The sequence below is a fragment of the Meriones unguiculatus genome, assembly GCF_030254825.1.
Source record: "Meriones unguiculatus strain TT.TT164.6M chromosome 13 unlocalized genomic scaffold, Bangor_MerUng_6.1 Chr13_unordered_Scaffold_33, whole genome shotgun sequence".
Classification (NCBI taxonomy): Eukaryota; Metazoa; Chordata; class Mammalia; order Rodentia; family Muridae; genus Meriones; species Meriones unguiculatus.
This window is the reverse complement of record NW_026843645.1, coordinates 2,345,069-2,364,121: the sequence shown is the minus strand read 5'-3', so window position 1 is coordinate 2,364,121 and position 19,053 is coordinate 2,345,069. Positions and strand designations below refer to the sequence as shown.

At 37.1% G+C, this 19,053-nt stretch overlaps 1 protein-coding gene across 1 annotated transcript in view; it reads left to right on the top strand.

Moving 5' to 3' along the window:
* The window catches only part of LOC132650742 (zinc finger protein 120-like), a gene marked incomplete at its 3' end in the record, with an annotated part of 32,413 nt that extends 15,972 nt beyond the window's left edge, over window positions 1-16,441 (top strand). Inside the window, exons 3-4 of the mRNA XM_060376074.1 lie at window positions 15,796-15,944; window positions 16,020-16,441. Coding sequence (XP_060232057.1) covers window positions 15,796-15,944; window positions 16,020-16,441 — 571 coding nt within the window. The remainder of the gene's footprint in view (window positions 1-15,795; window positions 15,945-16,019) is intronic.
* Between the last annotated feature and the right edge of the window lie 2,612 nt (window positions 16,442-19,053).

The following is a 19,053-nucleotide window of genomic DNA, read 5'->3' as shown; positions in this document are numbered from 1 at the left end:
TTTATCTCATTGTATGAGAGATCAATTCATAGATGTCTCCTGTTTCCTTCCATTTCTTCCCTGGAAGTAATGTACAAGATGCTAGTTTTCTAAAAAAAACTTAGTTATGATAAGACAGCATGTACAAGACCTTCCCACTCCAACTTTTATAGCTTATACTTTTCCTTTCATTTGAAACCTCAGAGACCTTCCACTTATGGCCCTGGCACTGAAAAATGACCAGCTGTATTATAGGTGCACAGGACATACATAGTTCTAGGAGTATCTTTGCTGTGCAAATCTTCCATCTGCCTCAGTGGCTAGACTTGAAACCTGTAGTCCATATTGAAATTGTTTAATATATACCTGGGCCTTGAATTGAAAAGAGACATAAGGATGACTACATGTAGGGAAATCAAAATCTGTTCTAAGCTGTCTTCTCTTTTAGCATGATCTAGAGCTGGATACATGCTACTCTTAAAGAGATTTTTTTTCCTAACTTAACGATTTAATTGTGTTTGGAGTACTTTCTCCCTGGGGATGCATATTAATTATAGAACAGCTGCATCTTCAGCCTTTTGGGAAAATATTTCTGAGAGAAGTTAGGTTGGATCAGTTCATATTGATCCCAGTCTGTTGCTCCCCAGAACAATGACCTGCTTTTCTCCTTGTTAAAATTCCTATATTCTTAATTTAAAGGCTGTTTCACCACAGACTTTTAAAAATTACTCATTTGAGTCAAGTAATGAGCTCAATATTTGTGTGCATGGGGAAGACTGATTGGAAAAATGAAGGTCAAATTTCTAGTAGTTTTCAACACTGCTTTATAATTAAATTTTTTTTCTGAACATTTTACATTATGTTCGAAACTGGTGTCAGGATTGCATTGACTATATAAATAGCTTTTGGTAGAGTGGACATTTTCACAAGGTTATTCCTATAAAACCCTAAGCATGTGCAGTCTTTCCATCTTCTGGTTTCTTTTCTAGTGACTTAAAGTTTGACTTGTATTTGTTAGGTGCATTTGACTTATGCTGTCTTTTAATTCCACAGTTCCTCAGATTAGTTTATTTAGAGATAACCAGTTTATTGGCAGAAGGGATTTTTGATTATCACTCTTTTGGAGTAAATCTGTTGTCTGTTGTTTCACATCTGTTTTCTTTTATGAAACTGAGTGCAGATATATATATATATATATATATATATATATATATATATATATATATATTGGAATTTCTTTTTTTTAAATGCTAGGATCTCTCTGTGTAGTGCTGCCTCTCCTGGACTTGCTTTTTAGACCAGGATTGTCTTGAACTCACAGCAATCAACTTCCCTCTGACTCCACGTGTGCTGGGATTATGTAAAGGCATGCGTTGCAACCACCATCCAGCTGATTGTATTATCTTTTGCTCGATTTTTCTTTACTGAGTATGAATTGCTCCTCCCTTAAATATATTGACTACTTTTGGCTTTCAGTATGTTTTGTCAGGCAATGGAATATCTGAATACATGGTAGTTTTCTGGCTCCATTTCCTCAGAATCTTATCGAACCTATTACCACAAATAAGTGTCTGCATTTAGTGTTGATGGGAGGTTCTTAGAGGCAGCAACCATATGGATTCTGTTTCTTATTCAGTCTGATAGACTGTATTTATTGAGAAATTGAACCCAGTAACATAGTTATTTTTGAAAGATGTGTATTGATTCTTCTCATTTTCTTGATTTTATGTTGTTTTCTTGGATCTATTTGATAAATAAACATTGTAAGGGCAATGTTTTTTAACATATTGTGAAATCTTGCATGTATTTATTCTCTTAAAACTAATGCATTTCTCTTAATTTTCTCTGTAGTGCTGTCTTTGTACATATATGCTCTTTTAATATTTTTTTTACTAGAAAAGCTTATTCCTTCTGCAGTTTTAATACATTCCTTTGCTGACTGTAACATCAGGACTAAAAATTATAATGTTTCAGGAGTTAGAGTATATTTCTGATTTGCTTCTGAGGTTAAAGTTTATGTCAAACAGTTTTGTATTATTCTATTGGGCTTGCCAAATTTGTTAGTAACCTGATCTTTCTCAATGAAAATTTTAATACCATTTTTTTTAAATTTTCTGTTTCTAATGGTTTAACTGTAATACATTTTTAAAATCCACATCAATCTCTCTTTTTCTGCTATGGCAGGGTTCCTGTGTGCAGTGTTGGATCTGGGACAGAAGCAGAATCCCTGTTTTCTTTATCTCTTAGGTTGCCAGGCAAGTGACCAGGAAGGATGATTGAAAGGAAAAGAAATAGGGGAGGGAGCCCAGGTTTTTTCTCCAGGATTAGGGACTGGCTATATATACTACTGCTAAGGAGGAAAACTAAAACTAAACACATTTTTTCTCTGACTGAAAATGTAAAAAGCAGCTTCTAGTTGAAACTGCAAGGGGTTGTTATAAAGGGCCCTTTGACTTGAAATTAACACCTGTGCAGGAACAGGCCTCTGAGGAGGCCTCCTCAGTTAGTGACATAGACATCCAAAGTGAGAGCTGAAAATTCCAAATTATCTGATACTCTTCCTGAACGAGTCATAGATTTCCTTGATAATTACTATCTACTGTGGGAAGAAGCTGCTCAGATGAGGGTTGATACAGTTGATACAGTTGATACAGCTGTGTGTCATTAGGAATCATTTTATCTCTATATCAATTTAATAGGTTAATATTAGTAGGTTTTCTTCTAGGGCTCATGATTTATCTGCTCTCTGGTTCGTGGCCTTAATGACAGTATCAGGCATGGGTTCCATTTTATGGAAAGGGCATAAAATACAATTTAAAAAGTAGTTGGACACTTCCATAACATTTGTGCCACAATTTCACCAGTGGGCATAACTTTCAGCCTGGTCGTTATTATAGCTTGCATAGTTCACATTTCGGTAAGACTGAATATTACATTTCTTATCCAGTATTGTGCATAGAACCTTTCTGCAAAAGTAACTTTTTCACCCTGGGTAAGATGATTAGTCCTCACTCACAAAGACAAATGGGAGAACGACATTGGAAGAAGGAGAAAACAGGGAACTGGACAGGAGCCTCTGAAAGAGAGCCACAGAGGGCCTCTGAAAGTCTCTGCCCAGCAGGGTATCAAAGCAGATGCTGAGACTCATAACCATACTGTGGACAGAGTTCAGAGAATCTTATGAAGGAAGGGGGAGATATTAAGATCTGGAGGGGACAGGAGATCCAGAAGAAGAGCAACAAAACCAAAAACATCTGGTCACAGGGGTCTTTTCTGAGACTGGTAGACCAACAAAGGACCATACATGGAGATAACCTAGAACCTCTGCTCAGATGTAGCTGATGGCAACTCAGTCTCCAAGCAGATTCCCTAGTAAGGGAGCAGGGACTGTCTCTGGCATGAACATGGTGGCTGGCTCTTTGATCACCTGCCCCTGAGGGGCGATCAGCCTTGCCAGGCTACAGAGGAAGACAATGCAAACAGTCCTGATGAGACGCAATAGCTAGTTTCAGACAGAAGGAGAGGAGGATTTCCCCTATCAGTGGACTTGGGGAAGGGCATATGAGAAGAGGGAGGGAGAGTGGGATTGGGAAGGGATGGAGGAGGGGGCTACAGCTGGGATACAAGGTGAATAAATGAATTAAATAAAATTAAAATAAAAAAATAATAGACTCATTGGTAAAGAAAAGCAGTATTTTTCATAGTTGCAAGATAGTGGAGTTTAAGGGTTAGAACAGTGAAAAAAGAGGCTAACTATTTGATCCTTGGGGTAATAGCATATTTGGATAGAAGGCAAGAAATGTATGCACAGCTAAGTAAGGCTACTCTCCTGTTCCCTGTCCTCTCCCACTTCTGAGGTCTATCCTGTTTGCCCTTCTGAATGAGGATTAAGCCTCTTCCCTAGGGTTCTCCTTGTTGTTTACCTTTTTTAGGACTATGACTTTTACTATGTTTATACTATATTATATGGCTAATATCCACTTATAAATGATTATATACCATGTAAGGCTTTCTGCTTCTGGATTACCTCACTCAGGATCATCTTTTCTAGTGCCATCCAGTTGCCTGCAAATTTCATGATTTCCTTGTTTTTAATGGCTCAGTAGTATTCCATTGTGTAAATGTACAACAGTTTCCGTATCCATTCCTCAGATGACAGACAACTAGGTTTTTTCCAGGTTCTGGAATAAAGCGGCTATGATCATAGGTGAGCAAATGTCCTTGTTGTATGGTTGAGCATCTTTCAGATATATTCCCAGGAGTGGTCTAGCTGGATGTTGAGGTAGCACTATTGCTAATTTTCTGGGAAAGCACCAGAATGATTTTCAAAGTGGTTGTATGCCGGGGCCAGCTGGGAAGAGACGAACGGTTCTTGAGTCGGGTGTGAGGATTAATATTAATAAAATAAACACACAGCACACAGGAAACTTTTTAAAGGTCCAGACTCGACAGCTTTTGCAAAAGGCAGACTGCTGCAGCAAGCAACAAGTCTCAAGTGTTGCCTCATCCTCTGCCTCCAGCCTTCTGACCACTTTATTTTTTGAGGAGTTACTTTAGCCAGTAAAATATCTCAGAACAATAGGTTAATTTGCACAAGGAGCCTGAGGAAGAGGTGTAACCCTCACAAGCTATCCCACCTTTTGTCACAAACAAAAGGAGATGGACTTGCAAGTTCTCCTCTGCCATTAGTAAAGGCCTGCTTAAAGCCATCTCTCCGCCGAGATTTAAATATCAAAGCAGACCACTGAGTCACGGCTCCCGACAGTTGTACAAGTTGACATCCCTCCAGCAATGGAGTAGAGTTCCCCTTTCTCAACAACCTCTCTAGCATGTGTTGTCACTAGAGTTTTTGAACTTAGCCATTCTGATGGGTGTAAGGTAAAAACTCAGGACAATTTTGATTTGTATTTCCCTGATGACTAAGGATGTTGAACATTTCTTTAAGTGCTTCTCTGCCATTCAGTATTCCTTTGTTGACTATTTTCTGTTTAGCTCTGTACCCAGTTGTTAAAATTGATTATGTGGTTCTGGGGTGTTTAACTTCTTGAGTTCTTTATATACTCTGGATGTTATCCATCGGTCAGGTGTACGTTTGGTGAAGATCCTTTCCCAATCTGTAAGCTGTCATTTTGTTCTGATGACACTGTCCTTTGCTTTACAGAAGCATTTAAGTTTTATGAGGTCCCATTTATTGATTGTTGCTCTTACAGCCTGTGCTGTTGGTGTTCTTTTCAGGCAGCTATTTCCTGTGCCAATGAGTTCAAGGCTCTTCCATAATTTTTTGTCTAAGAGATTTAGTGTGTCTGGGTTTATGTTGAGGTCTTTGACCCACTTGGACTTTAGTTTATGCAGGATAGTAAATATGGATCTATTTGCATTTTTCTACATGTGGACATCCATTTCACATAGCACTATTTGTTTAAGATGCTGTAATTTTCCATTGTATGGTTTTGGCTCCTTTGTTAAAAAGCAGTTGTGTAGGAATGTGGGTTTATTTCTGGGTCTCTGATTTTATTCCATTGAACAAAACCCTATTTCTATGCCAGTACCATGCAGATATTATTAATATTTATCTATAATATGTCTTTCTTTCTTTTTGTATTTATTGCAATTTATTCACTTTGTATCCCAGTGGTAACCCCTTCCTCATTCACACCCAATATGCCCTCCCTCCCTCTTCTCCTCCCATGCCTATTCCCCAGTACACTGATAGGGCCTTTCCTCCTTCCCTTCCATCTGACCCTAGCCTATCAGTTCTCATTTGGACTGTCTGCATTGTCTTCCTTTCTGGCCTTGCAAGGCTGCTTTGCCCTCAGGGGGAGATGATCAAAGAGTCAGCCACTGAGTTCGTGACAGAGACAGTCCCTGTTCCCCTTACTAGTGAGCCCACTTGGAGACTGAGCTCCCTCTGTGGAGGAGTTCTAGGTTATCTCCATGTGTGGACCTTGGTTGGAGTTTCAATCTCAGAAAAGACCCTTGTGCCCAGATTTTTTTTTTGGTTCTGTTGCTCTTCTTCTGGAGCTCCCCTCTAGGTCTTTCTATCTCCCCCTTCTTTCATAAGATTCACTGCCCTCTACCCAAAGTTTGGCTATGATTGTCAGTGTCTGCTTTAATACCATGCTGGGTAGAGTTTTTCAGAGGCCCTCTGTGGTAGGCTCCTATCTTGTTCCTTGTGTTCACCCTCTTCCAATGTCCATCCCATTTGCTTTTCTGAATTAGGATTGAGCATATTACCAAAGATCCTCCTTCCTGCTTAGCTTCTTTAGGTGTACATATTTTAGTATGATTATCTTATATTATATGACTAATATACAGTTTTAAGTGAGTATATAATATTTGTTTCTTTCTGCTTCTAGGATTCCTCACTCAGGATCATCTTTTTTAGTTTCTACCATTCGCCTACAAATTTCATGATTTCCTTGTTTTTAATTGCTGAGTATTAGCTCATTGTGTAAATGTACCACAATTTCTGTATCCATTCCTCAACTTAGGGACATCTGGGTTGTTTTCAGATTCTGGATATTACGAATAAAGCTGCTAAAAACATGGTTGAACAAATGTCCTTGTTGTGTACTTGAGGGTATTTTGGATATATGCTATTATTGGAATAGCTGGATCTTGAGGTAGCAATATTCCTAATTGTCTGAGAAAGAGCTGGATTGATTTCCAAAGTGGTTGTAGAAGTTTATATTCCCACCAGCAATAGAAGAGGGTTCCTCTTTCTCCACATCCTCTCCAGCATGTGTTGTCACTTGATTTTTTGATCTTATATTTATTTTATTTCTTGTTTTATTCTCTATTGAGAATTCTCTCTTTGTCTCTGTACCCCATTTTATAATTGGATTACTTGGCTTGTTGCTGTTTAACTTCTTGAGTTCTTTATATATACTGGATATTAGCTGTCTATCAGGTATAGGGTTGATGAAGATACTTTCCCAGTCTATAAGCTGTCATTTTGTTCTGATGATATTGGCCTTTGCTTTACAGAAGTTTTTCAGTTTCATGGAGTCCCATTTATTGATTGTTGATCTTAGAGGCTGTGCTGTTTTTCTGTTCAGGAAATTGTTTCTTGTGCCAATGAGTTCAAGGCTCTTCCCCACTTTTTCTTCTGGTAAATTTAGTGTGTTTGGTTTTATATTGAGGTCTTTGATCTACTTGGACTTTAATTTTGTGCAAGGTGATAAGTATGGATCTATTTGCATTTTTTTACATGTAGATATACAGTTAGACCAGCACCATTTGTTGAAGATGCTGTCTTTTTTTTTTTTTTTTTCATTGTATGGTTTTGGCTCCTCTGTCAGAAATCAGGTGTCCACAATTGTGTGGGTTTATTTCTGGGTCTTCTATTTGATTCCATTGATCTACCAGTCTATTTTTATGCCACCATGCAGTTTTTATTACTGTTGCTCTATAATACAGCTTGAAATCAGGGATTGTTTTACTGATTCTGGGTTTCTTGTTATTCAGTATGAAATTGAGAATGTTTCTTTCAAGGTTTGTGTTGGGAATTGCATTGAATCTGTAGATTGCTTTTGGTCAAATGGCCATTTTTACTATGCTAATCCTGTCAAGCCATGAACATGGGAGATCTTTCCATCTTCTGATATCTTCATCTATTTCTTTCTTTAGAGACTTGAAGTTTTGTGTTTTTTTTTTCATACAAGTCTTTGACTTGCTTAGTTAGAGTTACACCAAAGGTACTTTATATCCTTTGTGGCTGTTGTGAAGGGTGTTGTTTCCCTAATTTCTTTCTCAGCCCATTTGTCTTTTGTGTACAGACGGCTACTGATTTTTTTTGAGTTATTTTGTATACAGCCACTTTGCTGAATGTGTTTATTAGTTGTAGGATTTCCCTTGTAGAATTTTTGTGGTCACTCATCTATACTATCATAACATCTGCAAATAGTGATACTTTGACTTCTTCCTTTCCAAACCAAATCCCCTTGATCTCCTTTAATTGTCATATTGCTCTAGCATGGACTTCAAAAAGTATGTTGATGAGATATGAATAGAGTGGGCAGCCTTTTCTTGTCCCTGATTTCAGTGAGGTTGGTTTAGGTTTCTCTGTGTTTAGTGTAATGTTGCCTATAGCCTTGCTGTACATTGACTTTATATGTTTAGATATGTGCATTGTATCCCTGATCACTCCAGAACCTTAAACATAAATGTATGTTGAATTTCCTCAAACACTTTTTCAGGATCTAAGGAGAGTATCATGTGTTGTTTTTTTTTTCTTTCACTTTGTTTATATGGTGGATTACATTGATAGAGTCCTGTATCTTGAACCACCTCTGCATTCCTGGGATTAAACCTACTTGGTCATAATGGATGATATCTTTGATGTGCTCTTGGATTTGGTATGCAAGCATTTTGTTCAGTATTTTTGCATGAATGTTCCTAAGGAATAGTGGCCAGAAATTCTCTTTCTTTGTTGGGTCTTTGTGTGTTTTAGTTATCATGGTGACTGTGGCTTCATAGAATGAGTTTGTTAATGTTCCCTCTGTTTCTACTGTGTGGAATAGTTTGAAGAGAATTAGAGTTAGCTCTTCTTTGAAGATCTGGTAGAATTCTGTACTGAAACCATTTGTTCCTGGGAATTTTTGGGGTGAGAGACTTTTGATGATAGCTTAGGTGATATAGGACTACTTACTTTATTTACCTGGTCTTGATTCAGCTTTGGTAAGTGGAATTGATAAAGAAAATTGTACATTTTATTTATATTTTCAAATTTTGTGGCATATAGGTTTTGAAGTAAGACCTACTGATTGTTTGGATTTCCTCAAAGTCAGTTATGTCCCCCTTTTCATTTCCTATTTTGTTGATTTGGGTAGTGACTCTCTCTTTTACTTAGCCTGGCGAAGGGTTTGTCTATCTTGTTGATTTTCTCAAAAAAGAAAACACAGCTCTTCATTTAATTGTTTTGTTTCTAATTCATTAATTTTATCCCTGATTTTGATTATTTCTAGCCTTCTATTCCTCTTGGAAGTGTCTATTTTTACTTTTACAGGATTTCAGGTGAACTGTTAAGTTGCTTTTATGAGATGTTTCAAATTTCTTCTTGAAGGCACTTAGTGCTGTGGACTTTCCTCTTAGCACTGCTATTATTGTGTCCCATAAGTTTGGGTATGTAATATATCTTGAAGTCAGGTATGTAGATAATTCCAGAAGTTCATCTCTGGAGTCTGAGTACTCTTCCTTATGACAAGAGATGTCCAGGGAAACATGAGTGGGTGCTGGTTTTTCAGATAGAGCCAAGCAGGAATATGTATTTTGAAGGAAGGGCACAAGCACAGTGCCCTGAAGGGTGAGGCATTGGAAAGGATTTCTTTGAATGGTAAAGGGCATGAGTACCATTTTAGTTTTTGTTTATTTTCTTCTCTCTCCTTTTTTTGTGAAGCAAAAGTATTGTTTTGTAAAGAAATGAGCATGAACCTCTGTAATGCCACAGTCCAAGCAAGTGAAAGATAAGGCAAAAGGTGACCTAAATATGTTTCCTCGAGGATATATATTTCACATTGCTGAGAGCAAAATTATAGGCTTTGCTTTTTGAAAAACCTAATAAATTTAGGATTCTTAAATACCTCTATCCCCCTTCCACCCACCACCCCTAGTTAGGAGAGAAAAACCGGTTTGTACAGACAAGGAACTCAGACCTCTCCAGCTATTTAATGCTGGTTAGGGTTGTTGGCTTCTTTAGGATAATACCAGTCTCAGTCATCTGGATTCCAGAAGTCTACTCAAACAGCAAACAGCTTGGCACGATTTTTTATAATATATTTTATTTGGGTTATTATGCCTCTACTTCCCTTACAACCATTATTCCTTCAAACACCCCAACACTAGATAAAAGAGAAAGAAGGCTAGAGGGAAAAGAGATATTGGTCTCTTTAATAAAGCTGCTTCCTATGGATTATTGTGGTCAAGTTCTTTGGGGCAATACCTCTTAATCATGAGGATATTCAGCAGTCCAACAAACCAGCAATGACAAACACAGTAGCAGTGTGGGTGAAAAGCATCATGAAGAGCAGCATTCTTTCTTCTTCAAATACCCCAGGCCCTCTTATGGCTCTCGCATGTGTACCCTCTCCAGAAGACTCAGAATTAAACTATGTGCAGTTGGCAAAAACACATGTCTGCTAGAGCACGAGACAATCAGAATTAACAGCTGTGGACAAACTGAAGCAGCCTTGTGCTCCACACCTGGGGTTAAAAGAAAAACACATTCACATAACATGAGTAGGATTTTAAAGGAACATACATTTGTAACACAATTTCTGATTCTATTACTTTGGTTATTTTCTCTCTGTCTTTTACTTAGATTAGATAAGTACTTATTTAATTTGGATAAGGGTTTGTCTGTCTTGTTGATTTTTCTCAAAGAACCAACTTTTTGTTTCATTGGTTCTTTATCTTCTCTTTCTATTTTATTGATTTCTGCCCTCAATTTGATAGTTTCTTGATGTCTACTCCTTTTTTGTGTGCTTACATATTTTTGTTCTAGACTTTTCAGGTGTGTTTTTAAGTTGATAGTATGAGATCTCTCCAATATCTTTATGTAGGCCCTTTGTGCTATGAAGTTTTCTCTTAGCACCACTTTCATTCCTCATTGTATTCCATGAGTTTGCATACAGTATGTATTTATTTTTATTGGATTCTATAGTCTTTATTTTTTCATTTGTTTTAACCCATTTTTCATTCAGTAGAAGATTATTCACTTACCATGAGTTTGTAATGTTTTTATGATTCTTTCTGATGCTATTTTTATCCTGCTTTAAAACATGGTGGTCTGACAGGATACAAGATGTTATTTTAATTTTCCATTAAGATTTACATTGTGTGTGAATATGTAGTCAATTTTAGAGGATGTGTAATGAAATGACGAGAAGGTATATTCTTTTGTGTTTCTGTAGAATGTTTTGTAATTCTCAGATAGATTTAGGTCCTGCTGTGGTAACATAGCTGAGCTCAGGTGGTGACATATTGCCTGACTGTTCTTGAATCTATTCCTATGCTGCTGTCTAGAGATCTGGATTTGGGGTGATTATAGGTCTAAGTGCTGGTTTTTTGGGTGGGAGTTTTGTGCTTGAGGTTCTGCTAGCACTCTGAAGTTCCAGAAAGTGTGTTGGCTGGGTGTTGATATTTTAATGACCTGCTTGGCATGTATTCACGGTGTTATGTTTGCTGGGATGGTATGGAGGGAGAGGTGCAACATGTGTTCAGTTGGAACAGTAGGGAAGATCCTGGAATTGGGTTTGTGGTAACAAAGATAGTGAGGAAGATTTCTGGTATTCCACCTTGGTCTCCATGCAAGTATGGCCTATGGTTGAGCAGAGGAGTTGGGGGTGAGATTACAGAAGCAGAACAGAGATTGGGAGTGTGTAATCTACAGGACACAAGAAAGGGGAAGCTGCCAGTGGTGTTCTTTGTAGTGCTAGGGGCAACCATGAGAATTGGGTCTTCTGTAACAGAGAGTGGGGAAAGCTCTACAGAAACAAGTAGGAGAATATCACTGAACATTTGTTTCTTCTTTGTGTGTTTCTTTGGGGGAACTTAGGAAAGCTTTTGGAGGAGGAACCTGTCTAGATTGGGGATTGGATTTGAGTGTCTATGATCTCAACCCAGTTCCTGGTGTTTGTGTCTACTGTGTTGTGATTGAAATTGATCGTTCTGACTCTTTGTTATGTTCTCATGCTTTCACTTTTATCAACTCTATCCCAAAATCATATAGGAAAGACTCAAAGCAATTGCTATTCAGTGCTAGGCTATTTTGGTATCCTGAGGTTTTTACATGTTTAATTTTGTTGTTTTTGAAGACCAAGTTTCTTTGTGTAGCGTTGGCTCTCCTGAATGTAGGTATGAAATTCAGCCAGGCTTCACACATAGAGGTCTACCTCCCTCTGGCTGCAGAGGACTGGGATCAAATGTAGTCCAATATGCACATTTTGTTTCGATATATAGGCTGATGGGCCTGGTACATAGGGTCTAGTACATGTCAAGCATATTCTATTTTGCTGGTCTTCACATCCACACTTGAATTTTGATATTTGTCGGAGTGTATATTTTGTTTCTCAGGTTGTCATGTATTCATCACATTAACACTGCTTGTATTTCTGAGTCATTGGATTGTAGGTGTGTGACATTCTTCTTGCCTCTTGTGTTTGTTTTGTTTTGTTTTAACGGGCGAATATGGGTAGTATTTTGCCTGTATGTATGAATATGCACCTCTTTTGTACCAGGTCCTCCCAATAGTCAGCAGATCGTCTCAGAACTCCTGAATTTGGAGTAATGGATAGATGTGAGCTTCCATTTAAACACTGGCAATTGAGCCCAATTATTTGCAGGACCAACAAGAGCTTTTCATTGCTGAGCCACTTCAACTGCCTTATGTTGCTTATTTCATCTGTCCATTTGTACCTGTTTGAACACGCATTCCCTTTTAATAAGTTTTTATTACTGTTACAGTTTAACCTGGGACACTTCAGGTTTCTGGAAGTTAGATATAAAACTGTAGTGAATATATAAACCGTTGAGTTCTTTGTATCTTTCTTATTTGAATGATCTTTGCAGTGGATTCAGATCTTAAATGTACCTCTGGAAGTGATGAAACTTGTTTGAAAGGAAGGCCGGCATCTATCTTAATGAGATACACAGACCTCCGCCTGAGTGCTAGCATTAAAGGCATGAGCCAATACATCCTGCTTGCCCATATTTTTTGTAGTTAGTAATTGAGCATAGCATTTCTGTGATGTGCCATCTGTACTGTTCATCTATTTGCTTGTCTCTCTTTATGTCTTTTAATTGGCATTTCCTTTGAAAAGCTATATTTTAGTCAAAGGGTCCAGAGATGACAAGGTGAACCTCATCATTTAGTTTCCTTCTAAAATGACTTGGTAATTACATCAATTCATTACATCAACGTCTATGTGAGGAGATAAGTAAGAGAAGCACTGGAATTATAGGAATACATTGTCTATTAAGTATACATATACAGCATGCATTGCCATGCTTTCTGTGATACTCACGTATGGGATATTTTAGAAATCAATAACCTATGAAGAAGTGGATGTTAATTTCACTCCAGAAGAGTGGGCTTTGCTAGATCCTTCCCAGAAGAGTCTCTACAAAGATGTCACGCTGGAGACCTACAAACACCTTACAGCTCTAGGTAAGACAGTGAATTTTCTTTCACTATTAAGAAAAAGAGGACATCTGTTGTTATTGTTTTTGTTTTTTCTTATTGATGCTCTTATGAAATTTCAATTGGAATGAGGAAGAATAAATCACACATGTTTCTAAGATTCACTGAAAATAGTAACTTAAATTTTGCCTAATTTTGAATAATATGTCATACACTTTCTGGTATATATTTTAGGCTACAATTGGGAAGACCATACTGAAGAACATTGTCAACATTTTAGAAGACATGGAAGGTAATTTTCTTGTGGAAACTGGTATAAATATTCCTGTGAAAAATTTTTTTAATGTGTCCTAGAAGTTTTAAATAAAAACAATAGAGAAAAAGCACTAGTTTAAGTATATTAAGGAATATTAAATTCTCCCAAACCCATTTTCCTCACAGTCAGGTGTCTGATTTATGTTTTCAAGGCATTTCTCTAAGAAAGAAGACGATGAAACACTTGCTTAATAGATATTGCTGTGAAAAGGACTTTAATTCACATGTAGTCATTGCTGTATCTGAAGACTACTGCCCCTGTCTGCTGCCCTAGACCTGGGCAGGGCAGCTTCTAGGTTCCATACAATCTATCTTAAGCATAGAAGATTTTCAGCCTCTGTGAATTACTGCTTAATATGCACACCCTTTCTTTCTGAGCACATAGATGGCTGATTCAGTTCAGCTGTTCTGGCTCAAACTCTTTCCTAGCTAACTTATTAAATCTGGCTTTTCTCCCATCCTCTGAATTGCTTTGTTTGGCCTCAAACTAACTCCAGCAGTCTTTTGTAATCTTCAGGCTCTTATTTTCCTGATCATTGGATCTTCACCTTAGTTCTCTCCAACCTGTCTTTCTTTTACTGTCCCAGAAAAACTGCCTCCTCTCTCCATGCTGTGTCCCTTAAGGAGCTTCATTTCCTCTCTATTTCATGAGAGATGAATGTATCCTATTCTGTCAAATATTTTTCTGAATTTGTCCCCTTTTCTGCCACTCACTTAGATATTGCTTTCAAACATGTGTGCTTCCTTCTCCCAACTATTTTTACACCCATTGTTTGAGATTAAACACATGTATCACCATGCCTGAAACTAAGCTTTTCTTTACTGGACATTGCTCTATACCAGGCTGGCACTGAAGGCAGATCTTCTTGCCTCTGTCTACTGGATTATTGTATTGTTATATTCCAGCCAGATCACATAGACATAGAGGGTCTTCGGATGTGATCTTTTGCCAGAGCAACAAGTCTCTAAATCAAATTCCTCTATAAAAATCATTACTCATATCCACATTACAGATGCTCCGTAGAAATTCTAATCTCTTAAGTCTTATACAATTCAGATATTGGAAAAAGCAAGCTCATTAAATAGGTGATAATTTTATGTACAAAACCTACTCAAGAGCAAATATTCCATAGAAAAGCTGATGTGACTCAAATACGTGAAGTAAACTTGCTAAGTTTAGTTAGATGGAAAGGATGAAAGTCAAGAAAATTGTTGTGGAGGAAAAATGATTCCCATAGCACATGTCTTTGAAGACAAAATACAAACTGTGAATATGAGGATCTTCCATTTGTTACTCAAGTCATTTGACCATAAGGATATGAAAAGAAAAATCATACTTACCTCTCAGAACAAGGAGAAAATATGTAGTATTCCTTAGTTGGAATAGACTTCATGAATGTGATGCAAGTTTACATTTAATTTATTAATAATCACTAATAATAATTAAATAATAATCATAAATAATAATCAGATTATTATTTAAACAGTTAAAGAAAATTCCCCATCTACCCAATAGCAGTGAGATTCCTTTAGGTCTCCAGCATCACTTCTTTGAAGAGATTCTTTTGGGATGGATCCAACGAAGCCCACTTTTCCTGAGTGAAGTTAACATGCACACCATCATAGGTGATTGCATTCTAAACTATTCTATACATATGTACAACAGAAACCATGAAAGTGACAACACTAAATTTATAATTATTCATGTATTAATTCATTATTAATGACAGAAACTCTAATGAAAGCAGGGGACAATTAATAAATTAAACTACTATACTTAATTAGTTTTTGAAACTAATTGGGAATATAGCCACAGAAATCACATTAGAGATTACTAGCCCTGTGGAAATTGTTGTGTTTATCCTAGTTCAGTTTCCAAATGTAGTGTGACTCCCACTATAGGAAAATTTATGAATGCAGTCACTATTGTATAGATGAGTTCTAGTTCTTTTCAAATATGTGAAAAAACACTTATAGAAAAAGTACCCCCCTACCAGTGGACTGGTGGAAGAGCATGGGTGGAGAAGAGGGAGGGGGGATGAGAGTATTAGGGGCAGGTGGAGGGAGCTACAGTTGGGATACAAGGTGAATAAACTGTAATTAATAAAAATATGCTCTTTAAAAGAGGAAAGAAAGAAAAAGGATGCTATAAGCAATCCATGTAATATGTTTCTTACCTCAAAGGTATCTTCAAAATGAAAAATTTCCACAATCAAGGGGGAAATTATAAATGTAAACAAAGTGATAAAACAGTAAGATGTAAGTCCTTTTTACATTTAGATCAAATTGTAAACTTAATTCACTGTAATGAATCACTGTAATGAATGTGAAAAAGCTTACACATATACCAATTATCTTTGCAGCCATGAAAAACCACATACTAGTGAGATCCCCTATGAATGTAATCAGTGTGGTAAAGCGTTTAAACGTTGCTGTGATCTCCAGAGGCATGAAAGAATTCATACTGGAGAGAAGCCCTACGAATGTAATCAGTGTGGTAAAGCCTTTGCATGTCATAGATCTCTTCAAAGACAGGAAAGAATTCAGAATGGAAAGAAACTCTACAAATGTAATCAATGTGAAAAAGCCTTTTCAAGACATAGTAGTCTCCAAAATCATAAAAGGACACATACTGGAGAGAAACCCTTTGAATGTAATCAATGTGGTAAAGCCTTTGCAGATCTCAGTAACTGCCAGAGCCATAAAAGAATTCATAGTGGAGAGAAACCCTATGAATGTCATCAATGTGGTAAAGCCTTTTCACAACTCAGTAGTCTCCAAAAGCATAAAAGAACACATACTGGAGAGGAACCCTATGGATGTAATCAGTGTGATAAAGCATTTTCTCATTGCTGTGATCTCCAGAGACATGAAAGAATTCATACTGGAGAGAAGCCCTATGAATGTAACCAATGTGGCAAAGCCTTTTCACATCCCAGTAGTCTCCAAAGTCATAAAAGAACACATACTGGAAAGCAGCCCTATGAATGTAATCAATGTGATAAAGCCTTTGCACATTGCTGTGATCTCAAGAGGCATGAAAGAATTCATGCTGCTAAGAAATCCTATGAATGAACGGAATTTTAGGTAAGAACTGGGAAATAGTAAGAGCTGGAGAGGACAGGGTCTCCACAAGGAGAGCAACAGAACAAGAAAATTTGAACATAGGGAACTTCCCAGTGACTCATACTCCAACCAAGGACTATTCATGGAGATAACCCAGAACCCCTGCACAGATGTAGCCCAGGGCAGTTCAGAGTCCAATTGGGTTACACAGTAATGTGAAGAGGGACTGCCTCTGACATAATCTGATTGGCCTGCTCTTTGATCACCTCCCTCTGGGGGGGGGGGGTGCAGCCTTACCAGGCCACAGTACAGGACAATACAGCCACTTTTGATGTGAACTGACAGACTAAGAACAGAAAGGAGAGGAGAACCTCCCCTATTAGTGGACTTGGGGAGTGGCATGCAAGCAGAGGGAGGAGGGAGGGTGGGATTGGGATGGGAGGAGGGAGGGGCTTATAGGGGGATGCAGAATGAATAAAGTGTAATTGATGAAAAATTTAAAAAAAAAAAAAAAAAAAAAAAAAAAAAAAGAAATCCTATGAATGTAGTCAATGTGGTAAAGTCATTGCACATTCCAGTGACCTTCGAAGGCATGAAAGAATTCATACTGGAGAGAAAGCCTACATATGTAATCAATGTGGAAAGCCTTTGCACGATGTTGTGATCTCCAGAAGCATAAAAGAATTCATAGTGCAGAGAAACCCTATGAATGTAATCAATGTGGCAAAGCATTTTCACATTGCAGTAACCTCCAAAGGCATGAAATAATTCATACTGGAGAAAAACCCTACAAATGTAATCAATGTGATAAAGCCTTTTCACATCCCAATAGTCTCCAAAAGCATAAAAGAACACACTGGAGAGAAAGCCTATAATGTAATCCATGTGATAAAGCCTTTGCACGTTGCTGTGATCTCTGAAGGCATGAAAGTTTTCATATTGGAGAGAAACTCTAAGACTATAAACAGTGTATTAAAGCCTTTGCATGATGCATTGACCCTCAAACCATAAATAAATCATACTTGAGAGAAAACCTTATGAATATATTTAGTATGATGAAACCTTTGTACATTTCTATAGGTTTTATTATTGTGAATGAATCATATTGAAGAGACACCCTATGAATGTATTTAATATGGTAAATGAAAGTTTTGCATTTTCATCTACCATAGAGATGTAATGAAGTGATATAATCAGCAATCAATTGTATATCTCACTACATAGCTTGCTGTGATATGAATATATAATTTGATGTTCCATGATTCTGCATGTTCCTCTTAATTATCCATTTATGATTTCATCTAAAGTACTGCATTCTATAGGAAATATATGAAGATTCTAGATAATGTAACAGCAAGAATATTAATTTCAAAACCACTTCTGATGTGTGTGCGGAACATAATTATGGGTTTTTATGTCATGACAGATATGTAGAAATTGGGAGACAACTTTGTGCAGTCTCCTTTGTCTATCTTTATATGATGACTGAGGTCAAGTTGCCATGTTTGGACACCACAAATGTTCCCTACAGAACTGTTTTCATGATGCTCAAATAAGATTAGTTGAGATATTACATAAATAAAATGTCTTTTCACATTGTAAACATTTTCATGTAATAATTGAGGAAATCAGGGTGATTTGAATTAATTTTATTTGTAAATGAAAATAATCTGGAGCTCTATTTTTTGGAATGTATTGATTTATTCCTAGGAGTAAACACTTGTTCATAACATATATGAGAACTACAAGTGAGTGTCAAAGAATTGTCTCAGTGGGTAAAGTTGGTTGCTGCTAAGCCTGATAACATGACATTAATCTCTGGGAGATTCATATTATTCCAAAATTTTCACTTATTTCTACATTTAAGCTATGGCATATGCACACTCTCACACCAGCGTATACAGAAATTCTTTGTAAATCTAAGTCAGGACCATTGAGGTCACCTGAACCAAATAATTGCCTGAGTTTCATCTCTAGGACCCACATTGGAGATGTAGATGATAGTCTGCAATACACTGTCCTCTCACTGCCACATACACAGGTACTTACATGCTAACAGAGTGCAAACATTTTAAAGGATGAAATTCACAAAGCTAAGAAAAATAACACAAGAGAACATATGAAAGGATTTGACAGACTAAATTATTGCTATTGGATTTCAAGATGTATTTCTGTTCATTGAAACAATGATGGTTCCTTTTTTAATTAATGTCCTGGTTTTGATTTGGAAAACGAGTGGATTTTTTTTTTCATTCGTTTTGCAGTTCAAAGACAGGTCATTTAAAAAATATGTCTCAGTTTAGCTTACTGGTGCATGCCTGTAATACCAGCACCTGAGAGACATTGGCAACCCAATCTGAGTTTTAGACCAGTGTGGTCTACATAGTGAATTTCACACAGCCATGGCTATGTAGAGATATCCTCTCTCAAAAAGATCCTAAAATGAAAGAGTATATCTCAAAGCATGGAAATGTTTCTAATATAATCTTCCTGAACATTGGTTTTAATAAATATTCTTGTTACATTTACTCACATTAAGAGACCTGTGTTAATAA